Source organism: Sorex fumeus, unplaced genomic scaffold (genome assembly GCF_029834395.1).
Source record: "Sorex fumeus unplaced genomic scaffold, SorFum_2.1 ptg000080l, whole genome shotgun sequence".
Taxonomy (NCBI): Eukaryota; Metazoa; Chordata; class Mammalia; order Eulipotyphla; family Soricidae; genus Sorex; species Sorex fumeus.
In genome coordinates this window covers 627,050-650,631 of record NW_026606137.1, presented here as the reverse complement: position 1 = coordinate 650,631, position 23,582 = coordinate 627,050, and the positions used below count along the sequence as shown (strand labels likewise).

The 23,582-nt window shown below is 39.0% G+C and overlaps 1 protein-coding gene across 1 annotated transcript; it reads right to left on the bottom strand.

The window, feature by feature from the left end:
- Positions 1-1,093: 1,093 nt before the first annotated feature.
- On the bottom strand, positions 1,094-15,179 carry LOC130038819 (cysteine-rich secretory protein 2-like). Its single transcript, XM_056130630.1, has 7 exons — positions 15,111-15,179; positions 12,690-12,809; positions 11,163-11,250; positions 5,109-5,254; positions 4,219-4,316; positions 1,864-1,952; positions 1,094-1,221 (listed from the first exon to the last, which is right to left on the bottom strand). Exons 1-7 carry the CDS (start codon positions 15,177-15,179, stop codon positions 1,094-1,096), a joined length of 738 nt encoding a protein of 245 aa, XP_055986605.1.
- Positions 15,180-23,582: the final 8,403 nt, after the last annotated feature.

The window sequence follows — 23,582 nt, the reverse complement described above, 5'->3', positions numbered from 1 at the left end:
ATGAAAGAACTGGCAGAGGAACCCAGGCATGCAGGTCCCGGGGCTGAGGACTCCAAGCCTACTCGGATTGGGACTGGACCTTCTCCACCTAGACCCTCCATCTTCCAGTAGGTAGGCGTCACACTCACCAGCTGCCGCCAGCGCCAGTTTGGTCCCATCAACAGCCAAGATGCAGAGACTATGAAACCCAGCTCCCAGAAGCTTATTATCTTATTTTTTCTTTGGAGAACCCGGCAGGCTACCAAAAGTATCCTGCCCGCACGGCATAGGCTGGCAAACTTCCCATGTCGTACTCAATATGCCACATACCAGTAACAGTGATGGGTCTCATTCTCCTAATCCTGAAAGAGCATTGAAATGGCTCTTTTAAAATCTCAGGGCTAGGAAGAAGGAGACGTTACTGGTGCCTGCTCGAGGAAATCGACAAACAGGATGATCGTGATGGTGATCGTGAGTCTAACTAGGGTTAAGTATGAATATACATAATAATTACATAATGCAGTTTTAAAGTAGGTTATTCTGAAAGTTAACTTAAAGAGGAGACTATAAAACAAAGGTCGATGTTAGTCTTTGAATTTATTCTTCATACAGAGGTAAATATACTGTACTAAGAATGTCAAAAGAATTAAAGTCTTTCTCATTTTCTTTAGCATGCATTTTTTTTTCAGGAATCATATTTTCTTCATCGTGATGCAAAGATTCAGTGACTTAATGGCTACCTAACTTTCAAAGCCTTCAATTTTATTCAATTCACTAAGTTTAAAGTACTAGATATTTTTATTAAAACTCAAAGTGAACGTTGGCTATGCTACCTTTATAAATCACTGCGTGAAAGAGATTTCTGGAGATATCCATGAGAGAAAGACAAATTACTGTTTGGAATCAAATCTCTTAACGATAGCCCTACAGTTGCACCTCTGAAATGCATCTATTCTGCAGCCCTCTCCTCTTAGTCCTGCTCAATGTATGTTGGTTTTCACGTAGGTAAGTAGCTTCACATAGGTTAAGTAGTTTTACACTTCTTGAGCTAGTTATTGTCTTCAAGGAATCAAAGTTACTAAGGAGATCTCCGTGTGCAATGCAGTTGGTCATTTCAGTAAATTTTGTTTTCACATAGGCAGGTCGCTTTGCACTTCAGCTTAAGCATTTCATGTTCACAGCCAGCTGTTGACTTCAAGGAATCACAGTTAGTAAGAAGATCTTCATGTTCACAACTATTGGCTGAAACAAAACAGATTAATTACTTCATTATAATTTTCCTCAGTATAAAGCAGTCTACATATTCCATATGAAGAAGAGTGCTAGGAGACAGTTTAGACAAATGTAGCTTACCCTGTGAAGAGTCTTTTACTTAGAGAACAAGAGTGTCGTAACTAAATTCATCACTTTTTAATTTTGAATATGATGTTTCTAAAATTCCCAGTAGTCTTTGGGGGATCATGTAGTGCCTGATTTTGAACCCAGATCTCCTACATGCCAAGCATGCATTCAGCCTGTCACTGTCACTGTCCTGTCACTGTCCTCCTGCTGTTCATCAATTTTGCTCAAGTGGGTCCAGTAACATCTCCATTGTGACACTTGTTACAGTGTTTGGCATATCGAATATGTCACGGGGAGCTTGCCAGGCTCTGCCGTGCAGGCGAGATACTCTTGGTAGCTTGCCAGGCTCTCCGAGAGGGGCGGAGGAATCAAACCTGGGTCAGCCAGGTCGGCCGTGTGCAAGGCAAATGCCCTACCCGCTGTGCTATCGCTCCAGCCAGCCTAGTGAACTATATTTTTGGCCTCTACTTTAGGAATTTTCTTAATAAAAAGAAACTCAACGATCAATGCTATATAATAGCAAGATAAATACTTCAAACTTACTGCATAGTCCGCTGTCACAGTTATTAGGGCAACTGGCACAAGGTGTTCCACTGAGGTAAGGGGTGTTCTTTTTCATTACATTATTCCCACTGCAATTTAAAATATGTCATGTCAAATATTTTTCACTTTGTCTAGTTTTATTCCAAGGGCAGCACTATTAAATAGCCATTAAATCTTTTACTCTAACAAACTGAAAAATTGTAATTCCCAGTGTTCAATAATTGAACGTTACTCATACATGGACCTATTGCTTTGACTATTAATTGGGTAAACTGAGAAAGTAGTTTGGAACAGTTAGAATCTAAAGTTCTGAGCATATTACAATGCTGTAACCCTTTTTCATTTCCTAGTAGAATTAGCTAAATTGGTAAATCCATGTAGCCAAGGTACTGGTTAGAGATGTGTTCTACATGTCCTCTCGAGAGACAGGAGAAGACCCTAATGGGATCGGAAAATAATACTCAATGGTACTATCACTTTGTTTATTTGAAATATGGTAAAATACCACTGTCATCTATGTGAACAAGGGAAAGTGAAGCTACAATATTTATGAACTTTTTCACTTTCAGATGGAAATAGAGTATTGTTTAATGATGTTTGCATTTGTGTGACGGGCAGGTTAGAGAAACTGTGAGTTTCAGAGGGTGTGTAAGAGATCACAAATCACAGATCATCCTGTTATTCGTCGATTGCCTCGAGCAGGCCCCAGTAACGACTCCTTCATCCTGGCCCTGAGGTTATATTCAAGCCTCTTTAGGAGAATGAGACCCATCATTGTTACTGGTATTTGGCATATTGGGTACGCCACGGGGAGTTTGCCAGACTCTGCCGTGTGGGCAGGCTACATTCGGTAGCCTGCCAGTTTGTCAAAGTAGGAATGAGATGTCATAATAAGATGTCATGCAGCCGCAAATGTGGCCGCGCAGTTCCGGGAGCTGGTTTTTATAGTCTCAGTGTAAGAGACTTTTTTCATTTATTATTTCTTTTTATTTGGTTTTTGGGCCATTTGTGCCCTTGCTCAAGGCTTATTTCTGCTCAGAGATCACACTCAGGGGACCATATGCGATACCAATGTGGAGATTTAACCAGAGTTGGCCGTGTGCAAGGCAAGTACCTTATCCCTGGTGCTATCTCTCCATCAGGTATATGAGACTTTTAGGTTTATTAAAAATTTTTTTTCATTAAAAATATTTTGACAGATACCAATATCCAGGGTGCAGTCACCCTGCAGTGAACTCACTGATACTTAATATCTTAATAGTCATTTAATTCATTTGAAAATAGACAAAATCTCAATAGCATTGTGTCAGCCAAAAGTGTCAGAAGATGCATTTAAATTTCATCTTCTGTACAGAATAGTGGTATATGTGTGGGTGGTTTTAGAAAAACTGTGAAATAGATATAAAAGCGTCCTGGAACTTCTCACGCTGTTTTTCCTTAGTATTCATTCCAAATGTTCCCTTTGTGATTTGTCCTGTCTGTCTCCCTTCCCACAGCCAGTTGGTGAGTGTAGCTTTCTAGGCCTTTTGATTCTATTAAATCCTAATAAATGTTAGCAGGAAGAGGACTTAGGAGGTTATAATCCTCAAACATACAAATGTACATGTGCTACCCTACTCATTCCTTAAAACAATTCTTATAGGAGGATTGGTTTTGGTGGGAATTTCAAGCAGATGTGCTAAAAATTAGGTCTTTAACACAGCCATAGATTTATAGAAATAACTTTAATTGTATTGCTTGGTGAAATAGACTTGCTATAATTCAAGTTCTCAAGAGATGTTACATTATAAAGTTTTGTAAAAAATTCTGGAAGCTAGCACTTATGGTATCTTTTCCTGGGTTCTTAAAATATGGAACTCTTAAGAATACTTATAGAACCAAAGAATGAGTGGATAAATCATCTATGAATGGTTGAATCATTTCTATTGGTAACAATGATGGTGACTTTATAAGATAAGCAAAAACATTTTCGAATTAAGTGCTGAAATCTCAATATGCATTCCCTACTTGTTACTCCACTGCTATCTCTTGCTTAAAAGTTAAATTTATTCACTTTAAGTTTCAAATGTGATGATATAAAATTTAAGATATTTATACTCTATATGCTTATGGAATAGCCTAAAGTCATAGGGAAACACAATAGGAAAAATATAGTACTCTATATCAGGGAGTGCTTCAGATGTTGTACTTTGAACTGAGAACTTGGTCATTGTTAAACTGAAAATATCTTATTTTTAAAATGCAGCTTTAAAGTTTTATCTCTTCCTTTTACTGAAATATGCTTTTTATTCTGTTCGTTAGCAAATGACAGCTATGATGGAATTTTTGACATTAAAATATCAAGTCTATACTCACGCAGGACAGTATTGACAAACATAAAAATACTTTAGGCTCTCTTGATTAGGACAATAGGCAACTCCACATCCAACACGGTAAGATGAGTACCAGACAACCTGTCAAGTTTTAAGGGAGAATAGGAGAAAACATTAAAACGGGGCAATATAGCAAACATAAAAATTAAAAAACATTATTATTACATATTTTAGCTATGTGACTGATCTAGGGAATATTTAACTAAATTATTGAAATAAAGTCCCATACTTTTATTTAAAACTTTTATTGTGAGACATCATGAGGTACAGTTGTAGACTTACAAATTTTTGTGCTTGGGTTTCAATTATACAATGATCAAATACCCATCCCTCCACCGGTGCCCATTTCCCACCACCATGGATCCCAGTATCCCTCCCACCCCCATCCCCCCATCCCACCCTGCCTCTGTGGCAGGACATTCCCTTTTGTTCTCTCTCTCCTTTTGGGTGCTGTGTTTTGCAAGAGAGGCATTGAGTGGCAATCATGTTCGGTCTATAGTCTACTTTCAGCATGCTTCTCCCATCCTGGGAGGATCCTCCCAACACCCTTTATTTGGTGCTCCCTTCTCTAGCTGAGCTCCCTTTTCCCCAAGCATGTGTGGCTGGCCTCCAAGCCATGGAGTAAAATTCCTGGTATTAATCTAGGCTATTCTTGGTTGTTAGTCTCTAAACTCTCATTTGTAATCACTATCTCTTTATAACGTTGGAAAAGCATCGCATGTATTTTCCTACCAAGAATTTTGCAGGTGATTTTGCTGAACCATCTTATACTTAATCAGCATGTCCTAAATTAAACACCGGAATTGCTCATAATTTGAGAAACTTTCCCTTTTTACATTACATGGCAAAAGTATTTTCAGTTTCCCCCCTTACCTGAGTATAATGTCCAACTACTGCACCAGTACTTTTTGGCCCTACACCATATTCAAAGTTGTAACTTTCATCGTACCAGTTTTGGATTGCATCTGACCAGGGGGTCGGGTCACTTGCCATATAGAGATTTTCACCACATTTTGTACCTAAGAAGGAACAGATAATTTGTGAGGAAAGTAATGAAGCATGTGATGACCAAAGATATAGATAGATGTATATCTATCTATAGAGGAAGTTAAAAACTTTGAAAATATATATTGATGATCATGATCTGTATAGCATTATTAATGTTTTCGGCATACAGTGCTACTATATAACACCTGCCCCCAGAGTGCCAATAACTGTCCACCCTCCCAACCCACCCCCAGCTTGGTAGTTTCAGTTCTGTTAGCAATATCTAAGGGTTTGTTTTTATTATCATTGTTTTTATTAAACTTCATACAAGAGTGAGATCTTTGGTATCTGCCCTTCTTCTGATATATACCACTTTGATTAACCTGGTGTTCCCCCAGCCAATATACTGATTCACTAATAATTCATAACCAAATTATCTCTTGTGATAAAATCCATACAGAAATGAAAAGGTTATTGTTCCCTGGCTACATAGGAACCAGACCTTCTAAAGTCTGTAGGGTCACACTTTGTCAGTGAGGTAGGAAGCAGGCTGGCAGGAAGGGGGAATCCCTTTTGGCAATGGGTTTCAGAAAAAAAAATAAGAAAGATGTGATCTGAAGAGAAGTTAAATCTCAGCCAGCCCTTGAACAGAACTGTCTTTTTTTTCTTTTTTTGGGGGGGGTCACATCCAGCAATGCACAGGGATTACTCCTGGCTCATGCACTCAGGAATTACTCCTGGTGGTGCTCGGGGGACCATATGGGATGCTGGGAATCGAACCTGGGTCTGCTGCATGCAAAGCAAATGCCCTACCCACTGTGCTATCACTCTAGCCCATTCCTTAACTTTTCTGCCTGACCTTTTATCACTTCAAAGGCATGAAGGCTGGATAATCTTTGGAGACAATTCACAAAGACCTGATAAGATTGAAGGGAGTCCTTTCTTGGAGCAGCTGGGTTTGGCGCACTATAATTACATAAATTTGTTTTTCAAATTTTAGGCACCCTGGTTTATCATACTGTTAATGGTAGGGTTCCATGGATAACATAAGGAGAACCTAAGAGAAGGGAGAGATGTATGACCTGGAAAATGCCATGGCTCCTGCAAGCTTAGGACAAAAGAAACAAAGGAAAAAATGCTGCTTGCATCTTTTTTCTTGGGAAAGCAGAGTTCTTTGGGTGTTTATTATCCCAGCTACTCCTGGCTCGCTCCAAGAGCTGTAACTCCTCTTGCTAGTCTCACAACTTTTCTATGAGTTGGATCATTAAGGTTCTATTATGAATTACCTCGATCTAATTCCATGAGGGACAACAAAGATAGTGATTATTATTAGGAGAAGCCATAGTTCCCCTCCCAGACAAAAACCTCTGTGATCTGCTCTCTGGCTGAAGGAAGAACTGGTCTGAGCATTCAATGCCACAAATTTTCCAGAAACTTCTCAATGGTCTGGCATCTCTCTTGCCTGCCTTGGAATGCTAACAAAATCTAGCATGATCTAATTGTTTTGGGCTACTGAGAACAGACTGAGATTTAGGTTAGTGGCGGCCAGACCCTCCATTGCCCTATGTCAGTACAGAGTAAATAAAACATCAGCATCAACAATAAAAAACAAATTTAATAATACCTTTTTTAAAAAAAAAACTACCTTCTAAGCGAAATGAGTCAGAAAGAGAGGGATAGACATAGAAAGATTGCATTCATCTGGGGGATATAAAGTAACAAAGTATGAGATTAATACCCAAGAATAGCTGAGATCAGCACCAGGAGGATTACTCCATAACTTAGAGGCCAGTCTGGTATCCTAGAGGAAAGGGCTATTCAGATAGAGAAGGGAGCACCAAATAAAGGATGTTTGGAGGATCCTCCCAGGAGGGGAGATGCATGTCGAAAGTAGACTATGGACTGAACATGTTTGCCACTCAATGCCTCTTTTGCAGACCACAACACCCAAAAGGAGAGAGAGAACACAGGGGATTGCCCTGCCACAGAGACGGGGGGATGGGGGGATGGGGGTGGGAGGGATATTATCCATGGTGGTGGAAAATGGGCACTGGTGGAGGGATGGGTATCTGATCATTGTATAATTGAAACCAAAGCACAAAAAATTGTAAACCTACAACTTAAAAAAAAATAAAATAAAATAAAGGGGAAAAAAAAAAAAAACTACCTTCTAACATTTCCCTGGGCTGGGAATGAATTGGTTAGAATAGTCAAAGACTAGAATTGTCTTGGGAAGTAGCCCAAAGACAAGGAAACCACATCCATTTGAGATGCAGATCCTGAGCAGTTTAGCTCTTTGAAACGAGGGGGTTAAAGCACCTCCAACTCCCCCCCCCCCAAGAAGAAATTCAAGGTCCCACACAATGAGTGGATCCCTAAGAAAAGAATAAATCGCAGGAGAATCTGGAAGTCCTAATGAGGTTGAGAGGACCATCAGCAAGCAAGCAAGGTTTTCCTTGTGACATACTTAACCACTTTTATGGGTGCAGAGGACTCCAGGGCAAGATCATTTGGAGGAATTGTACATAACTTTCTCACAAAAGTCATTTGAGGCTTGTTTGCTCGCTTGCTTTTCCTTCTTATGTTCTCTCAAACACGTATCTCCATCTGTGTCTCTCTCCCTCTCTCTGGCTCTTTGTCTCTCTTCTCCCTTCCCTCAACATATCTCCACTACCCAACTGCTACCATGCTCCAGGCCGCTTTGCACATGCGTGGGCCGAGCCTCACACATGAGTGAACATATTCCTGGACAGTGCGGCCACTTTTGCAGCTGTGAGACACATCATAAGACACTCCCTACCCATTTTCCATAATTGCCACAACATGTTTGATGGGGTTCAGACAGTAGGCAACAAATCATAGAGGGAAGTATATAATATGCCTCTCGGAGAGCCCGGCAAGCTACCAAGAGTATCCCGCTCACACGGCAGAGCCTGGCAAGCTCCCCAGGGCATATTTGATATGCTAAAATCAGTAACAATAACGGGTCTCATTCCTCTGACCCTGAAAGAGCCTCCAATATGGCAGCATTGGGAAGGACGAGTAAGGAGAGGCTGCTAAAATCTCAGGGCTGGGACTAACGGAGACATTACTGGTGCCTACTCGAGTAAACTGATGAACAACGGATTGACAGTGATACAGTGATACTGTGGGAAAAAAAAGATTCAATTTTCTGGGGCTTCCTGACAAACTAAGGATATTTTTTTCACATTGAAGACATACAATTGACCAACATATGTTCTCGAGATCACTACCTAAATCATCAGAGAAAAAGAAATCAAAACCACAATGAGAGCTCATCTCAAACTTGTCAAGATGTTTAAAAATAAAACTAGAAAAAAGTTTTTTAATTGAATCATAGTGAGCAACAGTTATAAAGCTTTCATGTTTGAGTTTCAGTCATACAATCATTGAACACCCATCCCTCCAGCAGTGTACATTTTCCACCACCAGTGTCCCCAGTATCCCCCTCCACACAACCCCCCTCACACCCCTCCCCCTGCCTCTATGGTAAACAGTTTGTCTCTTACTTTCTTTCTACTTATAGGCATTATGGCTTGCAATACAAATAATGAGAGGCCATCATGTTTGATCCTTTATCTACTTTCAGCACACATCTTTCACCCCTAGAGATCCCTCCAACCATCATTGACTTAGTGAAACCGTCTCTATCCCTCTCTCCCAGCTCATAAAGCAGGCTTTCAACCATGGAGCAATCTTCCTGGCCCTTTATCTACTGTCCTTGGGTGTTAGTTTCATATTATGACATAAAAATAAAATTTTAAAAGAGAAAAATGGATGGTAAAGCTGTGAAAAACTGAAACACTTCTACACTCTAGGCAACAATACCAACTGGTTTAGCTGCTGTGGAAAATAGTGTGGAATCTTCTCAGAAACGTAAAAGTAGGACTATAATATGATCCATCAATGTAATATCTGAATATTCAAAGTAATTGAAATAAATCTTAAAAGGATCCCCAGGAGACCTCGAAGACAGTCCCTATTTTCATCGCAGTACTATTCACAACAACCAAGATGGAAACAACTTAAGTGTGCACTGATGTTTAATGAAAATACAAAATGTAGTAGACACAATGGAGTATTAGTCATCCATAAAAAAGGAAGGGAATCCTACAATGGAAAGAAATTCTGCAATATTTGACAATGTGAATGGAACTTAAGGAATTATGTTAAATAAAGTAAACCAAAGGAGGACAAATACTACTTGTTGCATAATTTCACTTATATGACATTTATGAAAAATACTAATGTTCATAGACTCTGAGTATGGGAAGTCAGGTTCTAAGGCAAGGAGGGGAAGTATGGAGGTACTAGTCAATGGGAATAAAATTTCTTTGGCAAAAAAATTTATTTTATTTTTATTTATTAATTTAATTATAATTCAGGTAACATCTTACATTTTTGTCAATCTTTGTAGATTAAAATATTTTTGTTTTTTGTCTTTCAAATTTTGGACACCATGGTAGGGTTCCATGGGGAACTTAACCCAGCAACTTTCCCTCCTCTGGTGCCTCCTTTCTTCCATGATTGCCACAATGTCTCCCCCCTTTTATTTCCTGCCCTTTTCCTGTGGTACCTATGCTCAGGGCAGACAGGAATCACTCCTCGCAGACTAGGGTGACCATATGAGGTGCCTGAGGATTGAAGTTTGCTTGGTCAGTTGCAGGCAAGGTCAGTGCCTTTCCAGCTATAATATCTCTCTTGTTCCCCTTTTCCTGTCATTTTTTCGATATGCCAGACACAGTAACAACAAAGTCTCCAATGGAGATGTTACTGGGCCCGCTCGAGCAAATCGACGATCAATGGGAGGGCCTTTACCTTTACCTTTTTTATTCACAAATACCCTTTTAGCTTATACTTTATTCTTTATGCTTTACAGATGCCCAGCTCATCCACAAACTCTATCAAAAACTTAAAGTGAAATCAGAAAGTATGATTTACTTTCCAACATATAACATTAGTTCAGATTGTGTTCTTGGGTTAGTTCTTCCTCCAATGTACTGTTTTTTTCTCTAATTTGTTTGTGGCGGAAGAAAGATGTAGGACCTATGTACTAATAAACTAGTTGAGAAGAAAAAACAAGATATTGGTACATTTACACAATGGAGTACTATGTAGCTGTTAGAAAAGACGAAGTCACGAAATTTACATACAAATGGTACTACATGGAAAGTATCATGTTAAGTGAAATGACTCAGAAAGAAAGGGATAGGCATAGAAAGATTGCATTCATCTGGGGAGCATAAAGTAACAAAATAGGAGACTAACAACCAAGAATGGCTGAGATTAGTACCAGAAATTTTACTCCATGGTGTGGAGGCCAACCACACATGCTAGCGGAAAAGGGAGCTTAGATAGAGAAGGGAACACCAAATAAAGGTGTTGGGAGGATCCTCCCAGGATGGGAGAAGCATGCTGAAAGTAGACTATAGACCAAACATGATGGTCACCCATTGCCTCTTTTGCAAACCACAACACCCAATAAGAGAGAGAGAACAAAAGGGAATGTCCTGCCACAGAGGCAGGGTAGGATGGGGGGGGGATGAGGGGGGTGGGAGGGATACTGGGATCCGTGGAGGTGGGAAATGGGCACTGGTGGAGGGATGAGTATTTGATCATTGTATAACTGAAACCCAAGCACAAAAAATTGTAAGTCTACAACTGTACCTCATGGTGTTTCACTAATAAAAATTAAAAAAAAAAGAAAAAACGAGATACTGCCTGAGAAATTATTTTTACAAATCAGCAAACACAAAATGCTACTTATAATGAAAAGGCAGCTTGATTTTAAAGAGCATAAGCAATGTTATTCACGAGGTATCACTAATGAGACATACCAGATTGTTCCCTCCTAGCCTGTCTGTTCAAAATTATTTTATTGTTCATCCCCCTTCCCCAAATATGTATAAATGGACATACTTGTTTTTCGTTCTTCCGGGCTACTGTGTTCTAAAGTGCATTTGTTTGCCCACTTCTGTGCATTTAATGTTACTTCTCTGCTCCATTCCTAAATGTTAAAGCAAAAAAAAAAAGTGAAAGACCTCCAAGGAAGCATCTGCTTTGTCATCTGATTAAATTTGTCATCTTTAAAGCTTCTGTTGGACTAGGGAGATAGCCCGAAGTGCTGGAGCACATGCTTTACATGTGGGAAACTATGGTTTGATTCTGATCCCCGGCTTTGCATGGTCCCTAAAGAGTAACCCCCAGGAACTGATGTGCAAACAGCCCACAAGCACCACAGGACCAGCCCCAAAGAATAAAATGAAATAAAACTTCTGGAGAGCCTGATCTGTCACTGTTATTAAAATCTCTCTTGAAATGTGATGTCTTTTATTTGCTTCCCTGTGAATTTCTACATGAACAGAATTCACTGGTAAGGTGCTTAATAAGAGAAATAGTAGCACTGTCCTCATGTTGTTCATCGATCTGCTTGAGTGGGCCCAGTAACGTCTCCATTGTGAGACTTCTGTTACTGGTTTGGCATATCGAATATGTCATGGGTAGCTTGCCAGGCTTTGCCATGTGGACAAAATAGTCTCGGTAGCTTGCCGGGCTCTCCGAGAGGGGCAGAGGAATCAAACCAGGCTCGGCCGGGCCAGCTGCAGGCAAGGCAAATGCCCTACCGCTGTGGCTATTGCTCCAAGAGAAATATTTAATATAATATCTATATAAGATAGCAGAGCAGCCACATCCATGAATTTTACTAATAGTGCTACTCTAAATACTGACCAACAGCTGAAAAAATTTTAAATTTCAGTAGAAAGAAATTGACTTAGAATATTTCAAATTCATGTGCAGTTCATTGTAGTTCATAAGGGAGATAACAGAAAACTTTCAGAGGCTGAGTCCTATATGGACATTGATCCTAAGGGCAATTCTCCTTACATCAAGGGATTTCTGTTTTTTCTTTTCTTTTTCCTTTTTATAGAATCACTGGGAGATACACAATTGCAAAGTTGCTCAAAATTGGTTCCAATGCCTGCCACAAGGGAATTTTTTTAAAGATTCTATATTTAGAAAAATTCTATTTTTAGAAATATAGTGAACACCAACAGCAACAACAAAAGTTAATTCATATATAGTGTTAAGCTCTATGCTCAGAATTCATTTCTGCCATGCTGGGGATGCAACCTGGGGTCTACAGCATGCAAAGTAAGCACTTTACCCCTGGTTTCTCTCAAAAGCCCTGGGGATTTTGCTTTTGATTCTGCCTTTTGCTTTTGGTTCTGCCTTTCCTGTAAATTTAACAGTTCCCTATAAATTTAACAGTCTCTTGAATCACTATAAAGATTCATTAAAATTTTAATATCCTTCCCATAATACAGCTTAGAGCAAAATAAAGACCGAAATTTGTGAGTCAATGTTCCTAAGAGATGTCAGCTTCCAGCACACAGTCTGCTCTTCCCCTGGCTGGTCCACATCCCCTCTGATGTCTCTGTCTCTTACCATCTTTAGCATGTTGCTGGCAGGTGGCTGGACTGATTTCCTAAATTCATTGTGTTTGTTAACAATCTCCTTTTGAATGCTGGGTTGAGATGTTAACAAAGAAGAAAAAGCTGGATCATCCTAAAGGGGAAAAATTTTTGAAGTTATTTTTTTTCATGTTTCTGAAAGTTTTATGGATAAATAAGTTCATTCAAGGCAACAAAGATAACTTTTTTTTTTTTTAAAAAAAAGACATTTCATTTATTTCTTTTAGTTTTTCTTTTTTTTTTTTTTTTGGCCACACCTGGCAATGCTCAGGGATTATTCCTGGCAGCTCTCGGGACTGAACTGGGATGGGCCATGTGCAAGGCAAGTGCCCTCCCTGCTGTATTATTTCTCTAGAAATTAATAAACCTTAAGAGCAGTTTTCAAATATGCAAAACAGGTGTACATTTTTAATATGATAATAATGAAAATAAATGTAACATGCAGAGATGTACTAATTTAAAATTATGTGAAAACACTGATAATTATCTGTTGGGATAACATAAAAGTGAACTGAAGAAATGAAATCTGAAATGATCTTGGGTAGAAGAACTATATTAGCTTTTGCGTTTTTTTTTTAGGGGGTTTTGTTTGGTTTTGGGCAACTCCCAGCAGTTCAGGTCTTACACCTGACTCTGTGCTCAGAAATCACTCCTGGCATGCCTCAGGGCAACTAGATGAGGTACTAGGGAATGAACCCTGGTAGAATGCTTAAGGCAAGTATCTTACCCTGAGTATTAACTCTCCTTACATTAGCTTTTTTTTTTCCTTTTTGGGTCACACCTGGCGATGCACAGGGGTTACTCCTGGCTCTGCACTCAGGAGTTACTCCTGGCAGTGCTCACAGGAGCATATGGGATACTGGGAATCGAACCCAGGTCAGCCGCGTGCAAGGCAAACGCCCTACCCGCTGTGCTATCTCTCCAGCCCCCTACATTAGCTTTTTTATGCTTATAGACTAGTATTTCTACTGCAAATAAAATTCAAACATGATCATTTTAGTATTTTGTTGGTTTAGTGTTTGAGCAATTTAAAAGAAAAATGTGCTATTAAAAATATATTTTGTTTGTAATGAGTGGTGGTTCCCAAATATATATCTGTGTCCTCATTTCCAGAAAATAACCTTATCTGGAAAAAAGAATTTTGCCAATGGATAATCTGAATAGGTCCGTTGCCTAATGATTGTAGTTCTTATAAGGAATACTCATACACAGAAGGAGGAAAGTCAGTGAGCAAGGAATCAGATTGAAGTGATGCCACCTTAAACCACAGAAAATCAAGGATTTGTGAAGAGATAAAAATAGCGGAGAGGTGGAAATAATTCCTTCCAAGATTCCCCAGGACAGTGGCCCTACTGATACCTGGTTATTTAGGTTCCTTGCTTTCAGAAAGGTAAGAGAAGAAATTTATTGTTCTAAGCTGCCCAATTTGAGTCAATTTCTCAAAAAACAGCACTAAAGACCTAACATATTATTGAACAAATTAAACAAAATAAGGACTTTTTTTTACATAGTGTGATATTTTGTTTAATTTGTTCAATAATACGTTAGGTCCTTAGCGCTATTTTTGAGAAATTGACTCAAATTGGGCAGCTTAGAACAATAAATTTCTTCTCTTACCTTTACCTTTAGTTTGTGGGCTGGAGCGATAGCACTGCGGTAGGGCGTTTGCCTTGCATGCGGCAGACCCAACTGATTCGGGTTCAATTCCTCTGCCCCTCTCAGAGAGCCTGACAAGCTACTGAAAAGTCTGGCAAGCTACCCATGACATACTCGATATGACAAACACAGTAACAAATCTCACAATGGAGACGTTACTGGGCCCACTGGAGCAAATCGATGAACAACGGGGAGGACAGTGAAAGTGACCTTTAATTTGTATACTAAATCTTGAAATGTGATTCAGATTTTATACTAAAAGTTCTTCGACATTGGACAAGACATATAATGGGTTCAATAGCCACAGAGGACAGCTATTGTGCTTATTCTAGATAGTTGCATTAAATGCTCTGAGTTACCAATGATCATTTTATGATCAGTAATATATTATTGTTCCTTCCATTCACAAAACTCCCTGCCATCCTACATGACATTGCATGCAGAGCTCTGGAAATATTTTCCACCTTCACCTTACCTTTGGGCTGGAGAGATAGCACAGTGGTAGGGCGTTTGCCTTGCACGCAGCCGGCCCAGCCGAGCCGGGTTCGATTCCTCCACCCCTCTCAGAGAGCCCAGCAAGCTACCGAGAGTATCTCACCCGAACGGCAAAGCCTGGTAAGCTCCCCGTGACGTATTCAATATGCCAAAAACAGTAACAACAAGTCTCAAAAATGGAGACGTTACAGGGCCCGCTTGAGCAAATCGATGAACAACGGGAGGACCGTGACCATGACCTTACCTTTGCTTCTGCAGGTGAAAATGGTAGCAGCACAGCAGTCAGAAACACTATTGCTGGAAACAAAGCCATCCCTGGAAAGAAAGCCAAAAAGATTGAGGTTTTGTTGAAACACGTGTGACACCTGGGCCTCTTTTGGTTCAGAGGGGGAAAATCAATGTACAAATCTTGGTTTTCTTCAAGAAACTGTGATTTCCAAATTCATAAATGATTGGACAAGAGAATGTTATAGAGTTTCAATAGAATGTAACCTTAGTTCCAATGTAACTTAGCTTGTGTTTGATAGGAAAATAGAAATCATCTGAACTTAATTGATAGCTGTGAAGTCAACCTACAAAGAGCAGAGACAAAACAACTCTGCCCAGTTCTATTGCTAAGTCTACCATCAAGAAAATGTGCAAAAACTAGTTTCCTAGTTTATTATGGTACTAGTATTAATTACCAATCGCATTTTTAATCCTCACCATTTCTTGGTTTGCTATTTTTGTGTGTGTGTGTGAAAAGACCCATTTGTACTTTTATTATCACATGATTCCAATCAAGATTACATTAGATTTCTGGTTTGAGGCTATACAGAAATGAAGTGTCTATTTTTCCAATGAAAGACACGTTATCTTGATTTCATTAAACATTTAAAAACAATGTTGACTTCGTTCCTTATACTTTTTTATATTTTCAAGTTTCCTAGTAGAGAAAAGATACAAATACTACTGATGTGTTAAATCTAGCTTGTTCAAATTTATTGAACTATTTTGTACAAAGGTTGTTTAACATCATAACTTCTTAAATAGTGCAGTCACTTTATTCATTTATTTATTTTTTGACTCACACCCGGTGATGCACAGGGGTTACTCCTGGCTTTGCATTCAGGAATTACACCTGGCATTGCTCAGGGAACCATATGGGATGCTGGGAATCGAACCCAGGCCGACTGCGTACAACGCAAACTCCCCACCCACTCCAGTCCCTAACATCATAACTGTTGACACCCAAAACCATTAGGTTATTTTTCAACTTTCATTGTGTCAAAAAAATCTTTGGTCTTTTTTCACAAAACAAATGCCACATAGTCAAGGAAATAGTCATCATTCCACTATAAGTTGCATGCACGTACTCCTCCCATATACACACACACACACACACACACACACACACATCTATCATATAACTTAAATAGTTTCTTGGCTTGCCCCCTCATGTGAGATTGGTGCTACCAACTTTTTTTTAAATTTATTTATTTATTGAATCACTGTGGGAAAAGTTACAAAGCTTTCAGGTTTAGATCTCGGTCATGCAAACATCAAACACATTTCCCTTACCAATACTTATTTTTCACCACAAAGAACCCCAATAAACCCCCACCCTCCCCAACCCTCCCAATGCCTGTGAGGCAGATGAATTCTAGTTAACACTCTATCTACTTTGATTAGATTCACTGTTTCAACGAAAGATGAGTGCTATCAACTTTTTAAAGAAAATTCTATACAACTTATCCATGGTTCTTAAATTTTTAAAGAAAATTCTAAACAGTTTATCCATGATTCTTATCAAACCTTTTTGATATTTAAATAGTAGAAAACAGACACATATTTCATATGTCTTCTTTATGTTCAGTAGTGTATTCTTAAAAGGAATGAATTTTCATTACTATCTATGATAAAATATGATGTCTGCTTCACTTTCATGACTTTGTGGGCATGAAATATTTTAAAGATTTTGAAATTATGAATAGTTACACTATTTATGCTAATGGTGAATTCTTCTATAGTGTCAGAAATTAGTTTGCTTTCCCAATTATGATCTCAGTTGTTACATTTTGTGGAAAACCAATCATTTTATAGCAGAATGGAAATACTCCATCTTTATTTTACTAGATCCTTATTAGTTTGCATCTTTATGTGTTCATGGTCAACCATTAGTATGAGAGCATACATACAAATTATCACAAATTTTCAATTTTTTTGAGATTATATTATTTTAGAATCTAAAGAACTCATATAAGTTTCAATTGGGTAGTGAAATTGACATGCCCTCCAAAACATTTACCAATACATTTTTGAAATCATGGATAGATTTATCAAGTATGTTATTTTATCATCAGCAAATGTTTATGTAAAATAAATAGGTTGTCAATTACCGTTGGTTTTCAAAAGTGGATGAACTGTCTGCTTTGTCTGTAAGAAGAAGGGAGGAAGAGTGGAGGACAATAAGTTGTCATGATTCCATATTTCAGTGCAGCATGCTATAATATACTTTTCCCTAGTATTTCCTCTTCCTCCGCCCCTGTCGACCCACCCTCTAATCATTTTTGTTACATCGATGAAAACAATGACACTTTTTGTAAACATAAGGAAAAAAATAGATGTTTCATTTCTATTGATCCATATTCTTTACAGAGTTGGTAAGTCAGTTGCTTTTTTTTTTTTTTAATTTTCTGTGCTACTTACAAACGGGAAAGTGTTAGGCCTTGCAAGTGTTTTAAAACCAGGATGACATAGTTTTAGGAAGTTGAAGGGCTATGGTTTCATTTCCATTGTCCTAGAATAGGGAACAAAAGATGATATTTGAAATAAAAAGTGTGAGGAACAGGTGGATCAATAACCTCTATCAGAAACATCAAGCTTAATTCAACTCTCTGGTATTACTCTATGATAATTTTATATTATTTTATTTCACCACTAAGACCATAATCCCCGCAAGTCAGATTAGTTTTCATGTATTGGTATTTCCTTCAAAAACTAACAAAAGACAACCTAAAGTACATTATTAACTACTGATTGCCTGGAATATTGTAGCACATTTTCAAGACTCACAAGTCTCCATGGAGGCCTCTAACCCATAAACACTTTTAGGAGACATTCTTCAAAAGGGACTATCAATTATTTTAAAACCTTATTAAAATTAACTTATTGATTGATTTATTGGTTTGGGGGCCACACCCAGTGCTGCTCAGGACTTATCCCTGGTTCTGTGCTCAGACATCACTCCTGGCAGTTCTTGGAACAACACATAAGACGCTGGGGATTGAACGGAGTTTGACCCACATACAAAGCTAGCACCCTCACCATTGTGCTATTTCTCTGACTGCTGATTATAACGGATTGCAAAGGCAAATTATTTTTAAATAGATTATATAGAAACCAAAACATAAGAAATTAAGTTTGCTTAAAACCAGCATAGGAGTTTAGTAGCTAAGGAGCACAAAAGTTTAGCAGAAAAAGCCTTTTTAGAAGGTAGAGATTGATTCAGATTAAGAAACAAAACTTAAAGTAATCGTGCCACAGATTTAAAGTTCAACAATGCCTTAGGAAATTGTTCTAATTTAGATCGTGGAGTGATAGTACAGCGTGTAGGGCATTTGCCTTGCACACGGCCAACCCGGGTTGGATTCCTCTGTCCCTCTCGGAGAGCATGGTAAACTAGCGAGAATATTCCGCCCACAGGGCAGAGTCTGGCAAGCTCTCCATGGCATATGCAATATGCCAAAAACAGTAACAACAAGTCTCACAATGGAGACGTTACTGGTGCCTGCTTGAGCAAATTGATGAATAACGGGAGGACAGTGCTACAGTGCTACCTTGTGATTAGTAAAGAAAGTTCAGCATTATCTTCTGCAAATAACTCAGGTTTTCATATGCATGAATTCATACTCCCCAACTGATACATTTGAAACACACATTTTTATAACAAACCTATTAAGTATCTCACAATATAAACAATATATGCAGAGTACATGGAATATAGTTTTGATAGAATACACAAAACAAGCTGTTTATAATTTTTAAAGCTCCTTTGGTCTTTTATGTTGTATCAAGGCAAATTTCCATATCTGTATGTATCAAATTTCTCAAGAGAAAATGTATACTTTACAAACATGGTGAAATCTAACTTTGAACTCCTAGTAAAACTTCTAGGTGTGTTGCCATCAATTGGGTTTTTTTTTCTTTCTCTTTTTGGGTCACACCAGCGATGCACAGGGGTTGCTCCTGACTCTGTACTCAGGAATTACTCCTGGCGGTGCGCGGGGGACCATATGGGATGCTGGGGATTGAATCCAGGTCGGCCACGTGAAAGGCAAACGCCCTACCTGCTATATTATAGCTCTAGTCCCCCATCAACTCCTTATTTTGATTGGAATTTTCTATCATGTTTCCCTTTAAGTGACTAGGAGGCTCTAGAAAAACTCAGGAGAAAGCGTGTCTCAGGAAATCAGCCAGAAGAAGAAGGGTAAACACAGGACAATATCATTTATATGTGTTCTTTAGAATAATTGGATGGAATGAAATGGTTTAAAGGGGGTATGCCTAGATCACCACTGACCCCAGGGTACAGGGAAAAGAAGGGACGAAATAAGTGGAGGGTGGAAGGGAGAAGAGACAGGAAGAAGTAAGGAGAGGGTGGGGGAGGGGTCAAGGGGATTCAGGTACATTAGGGGTATTAAGGAATGACAGAGCAAAGTATCCAAACCACAGATTCGATAACAGTAAAATCATGAGACTCAAACTTGAACACACCAAAACTTACAAAGGTGCCGTTAAGATGGGCAGGCTGGGTATAGGGTGGGGGCAGGGGGGAGAATCTTGGGACATAGGTGGAAGAAAGTTGACACTGGTGGTGGAATAGGTGCTGAATTGTATGTTTCAAACTCAGTTTTGTATTTTTCAAACTCAGTATTGTATGTTTCAAACTCAGTTATGAATAATTCTGTAAACCACAGTGTTTTAATAAAATAAGAACTAAATTTTTAAAAAAGGGAAAAGAAAAGAAAATGTGCATTGCTAAAGTCGACCAGCTTTTTACTACAAGCAGAAACTGTTTTCTTGGGCACAGGGGGTAGGGTGCTGTCCTGCACATGGTGGCCAAGCACCATTGGACGAAGAGGGTGAGACTTGGGTCAACAGGATAAGGAGCAGGAAGAGGACCCCGCAGTTCTGACGCTAAGTGTGCCCACCAGACTGGGGCAGGTTAAATAGAGGTGACATGGATTTGGCTGTCACACCTGTATTTCCTCTTGTCATTTCCCAGCTGCCAGTGGTTGATTGGAAAAGGTGTCACCACCCACATTGCTCATCGTCATCAAGAGAATCTAAAGCCTTCTCATGATAACTTAAGCATTCAAAACCCTAGTTCAGAATTTGACCTCTGGAAATGCCAGGCTTGAGGCGTCTGCTCAGACTCAGGGTTTCAACGGAACGATTCCTTTTCGTTTCCAAGTTCATTGTTTTGTAGGAAAAACGCAGAAACGTGTTCAAGTCTTCAGTAGATCGACCCAAGCACCCAAACTGAGCCCCACCTGTGCTCAAGGGCCAGCAGTGCACAGAGGCTCAGAAAATCCCTCACTCGCAGGATCTCTCCCCCGGCTTTTCACTACCCTGCAGCCCCAGATCATTTCCCATGGCCCAGATTTTCCAAATTCTTACCCTGCCTCCAGAGCCCAGGTCTTCCTGCTGTGGGTGGAACAAGGGAGGCGCTGCGACTGGCCCCTCCCAGGGTGGCCAGTCCCTGCTTGCCTGGCCGCGGGTGCGTGTGGCCAACGTCATAAAGCGTCATAAAGTCTTCATCAGGCTGGGCTGACAATTTTTCACTCAACTTTTCCACCACCCCGCCCCCCGGTTCCAACACATTTTTTCCCTGTGAAAGGCTGAATTTGGGTGTTAATTTTTTCTCATTACCATCGCTTGACGGGGAAGGTAAACGTTGGTACACTGAAGAGAACGAGGAGAGATAGAATTATAATTAAAAATGTTCAGGATTGGGGCTGGAACGATAGCACAGTGGGTAGGGCGTCTGCCTTGCAGGTGGCGGACCCAGGTTCAATTCCCAGCATTCCCATATGGTCCCCTGAGCACTGACAACAGTGACTCCTGAGAGTAACCCTTGAGCATCGCCAGGTGTGACCCAAAAAGCCAAAAAAAAAAAAAAGCCAGGATAAAGGCTGAAGAAATTGGCTTTTCTTTCGGGCAATGACAAGAGCGTTTGAATTACTATAAGTTAGGATTTAAAGAGCAAAAAGTCATTAGATTTGTTTGAAGCACAAAGCAGAGCATCACCTGCAGGCTCTAGGGGTTATATAGAATCAGCATTTTGTGATTTATGCTTGAACACTTCATAGTCTTTTCCACAACAGTTCTGCGGTCAGAAAATTCAGGAAGAGTAACAGGAACAGGTCTTAGGGTTTCAAGTCTAGCAGGTATAGCTGGCATTGGCAGAAGCCAGTACTGACACCTGTCACAGAAGCAGAGGATGACACCAGTCACAGAAGCAGAGGAAGAGTAACTGCCTTTCCCCACCTGCTGCTTTGTTTCAGGATTTTAAAGGAATTAACGAACTCTGACCAAGAGAACAGGTTGGACAAAAGAGATCAAACCAAGGATCAGCATCCACCACTTGACCGTCTCTGTATTCTCAGAGAAGAGGCAGGATGTTTCTCATTTGGGTCCTTAGACTCTTAGAGATGCAGCTGTCATCATTCCCAAAATTGCATGACATTGAACGCCACCTTCCCTTGTCAATGCTATTTTCTAAGAGACCAAAGCACAGGCATCATTTTGCATCTCTCTGATTCATTTCACTTCATGTACCCGGGACCAGAAACATCTTCAGAAAAGCCTTCCCTGATGGCTTTAACCTGGGTGCTGCTCGGTGTTCGCTTCTGACCGTTGCCCTGTAAGAATGTGAATGAAATAAGACATCTCAGGAAGTCTCTCTCTTTTCTTTTATTACAACGTTTATTTTCATGACACCTTTAGTTAGATGATTGATTTAACATTTTCAATGCGTATATCCACAAACTTGCTGCTGATCCTATAGAATTTCTTTGTACATTTGTTCTTTTATTAGTACAAAATAATTCATTTCTACCTATACTATGGTTTACTGTGACTGTTGTGTAAATTTTCCGTGCTCAGAGAAACCACGCTTATTATAGAATAATTACTTGTTCCTGCAGATTATGTCAGGATGAAAGTCACTTCAATGTTGTAGTGACAGATATTGTCCATGAACATATATTTGGAAAGTTACTGTGTTATAACTCCATAGCCTAACATAATACCAGTTACCTAAATGGCAGTAAATATTTATGGATGAAATAACTATTGAACCAGTCTAGATTACTGGAGAATGTAGGTGAAAGGACACATAATACACATAATCTATCTTTTTTTTTTCTTTTTTCTTTTCACAAAATATGCCCTCCGGTCCTTTGAGTCATCTCTCAGGCCCTCTAATTGTGTTTTTTAACTTGCAATTCCCTGATTACTAATAACGTTGAATTACTAATAATTTTTTTCATGTGTTCTATAGCACTTATGTCTCTTCTCTGGTAAAATGGCTATTTTTAAAAAATTATTGCTTTCAGGGCCAGAGTGATAGCACAGGAAAAGGATACACAATCTTTTCTCTAGAGCTTAACAATCACATATATGAACAGCAACAGAGTAGTTTAGTACTAAGTCATTGGGAAAAAATACATACAAAACAAAATATATTGAGAATTGCATAGGCATATATAATTTAGGAAGAAATTAGTTGGATGACATGTGAACTCTTGAAGAAAATTTATGACCTGACAAAGGGGCCCAAAAGAGCATTGTGAGAGTTAGGAAGAAGCTTGACTTGCATGTGAGTCCCTCTAGCCCCCCAAACAAACAAAAGTATTTTTTTAAAAGTTTTGCTCATTCTGTTTCCACTATTCTGGGCTTGTCACATTTTCTCAAGTATGCCAACTTTTATTCCTTCTGCAATACGTTTATATGCCACTACTTTTTGCCTGAAAGTTTCTTAATCAAATAATATTATTTACTGTTCATGATGAGAGACTCTACTTGATTATTCCGTTTAAATGATGCCCCCCACATCAGATTATCAATTGTATCTAGACTCTGATCCATTTTATTTATAGCTCTGACACTTCTTATGTTATGTGAAGTGTTTGCAATATGTTGTTTAATTTTATGATTTCGTTAAGGTTCCAATTTCTATGGAATTTGGAACTTGCTCACTATGTCAAAGTGCCAAATTTAGTACTTGAGATATAATTTTTTCAATTAGTACTTATTGACTGTATGAGTATATTATTAAACTTTATGATGACTGTTATGAAAGGAAGTAAAAGGAGGTTATGAGAGAGGAACTTGCTGAATAACTGAAAAGAATCTCTTGGGTGAAATGCTATTAATGTGAAGGAGACAATCTAATAAATAACGAGGAATGACTCTTCTAAACAGAGGTAAATATCAAACACAAGTGCTCTGACAAAGAATGCTATGACAAATCTGAGGCCTTGAGAGAAATTCAAAAGATTATTTTACTTGGGCATAAGGAATAAGAGGATAGAATGAAATCAGATAAAACAGGAAAGTACAAAAAAAGATCACTAAGCTTCTGGAATATCAATTTAAGAACATGAAAATTAAATTTAACACTTGAAAAATTTACAAAGTAGGCTTAAAATTAGGCTAAGAATTTTAAACA

Coding starts and splice junctions, on each gene's coding strand:
- LOC130038819 (XM_056130630.1), bottom strand. CDS start 15,179: ATGGCTTTGTTTCCAGCAATAGTGTTTCTGACTGCTGTGCTGCTACCA. Junction 5,255..11,162: donor CCCGGAAGAACGAAAAACAA/GTATGTCCATTT, acceptor GTTCCTTCTTAG/GTACAAAATGTGGTGAAAAT. Junction 1,953..4,218: donor GTTTGTCAATACTGTCCTGC/GTGAGTATAGAC, acceptor TTTAAATTGCAG/TGGGAATAATGTAATGAAAA.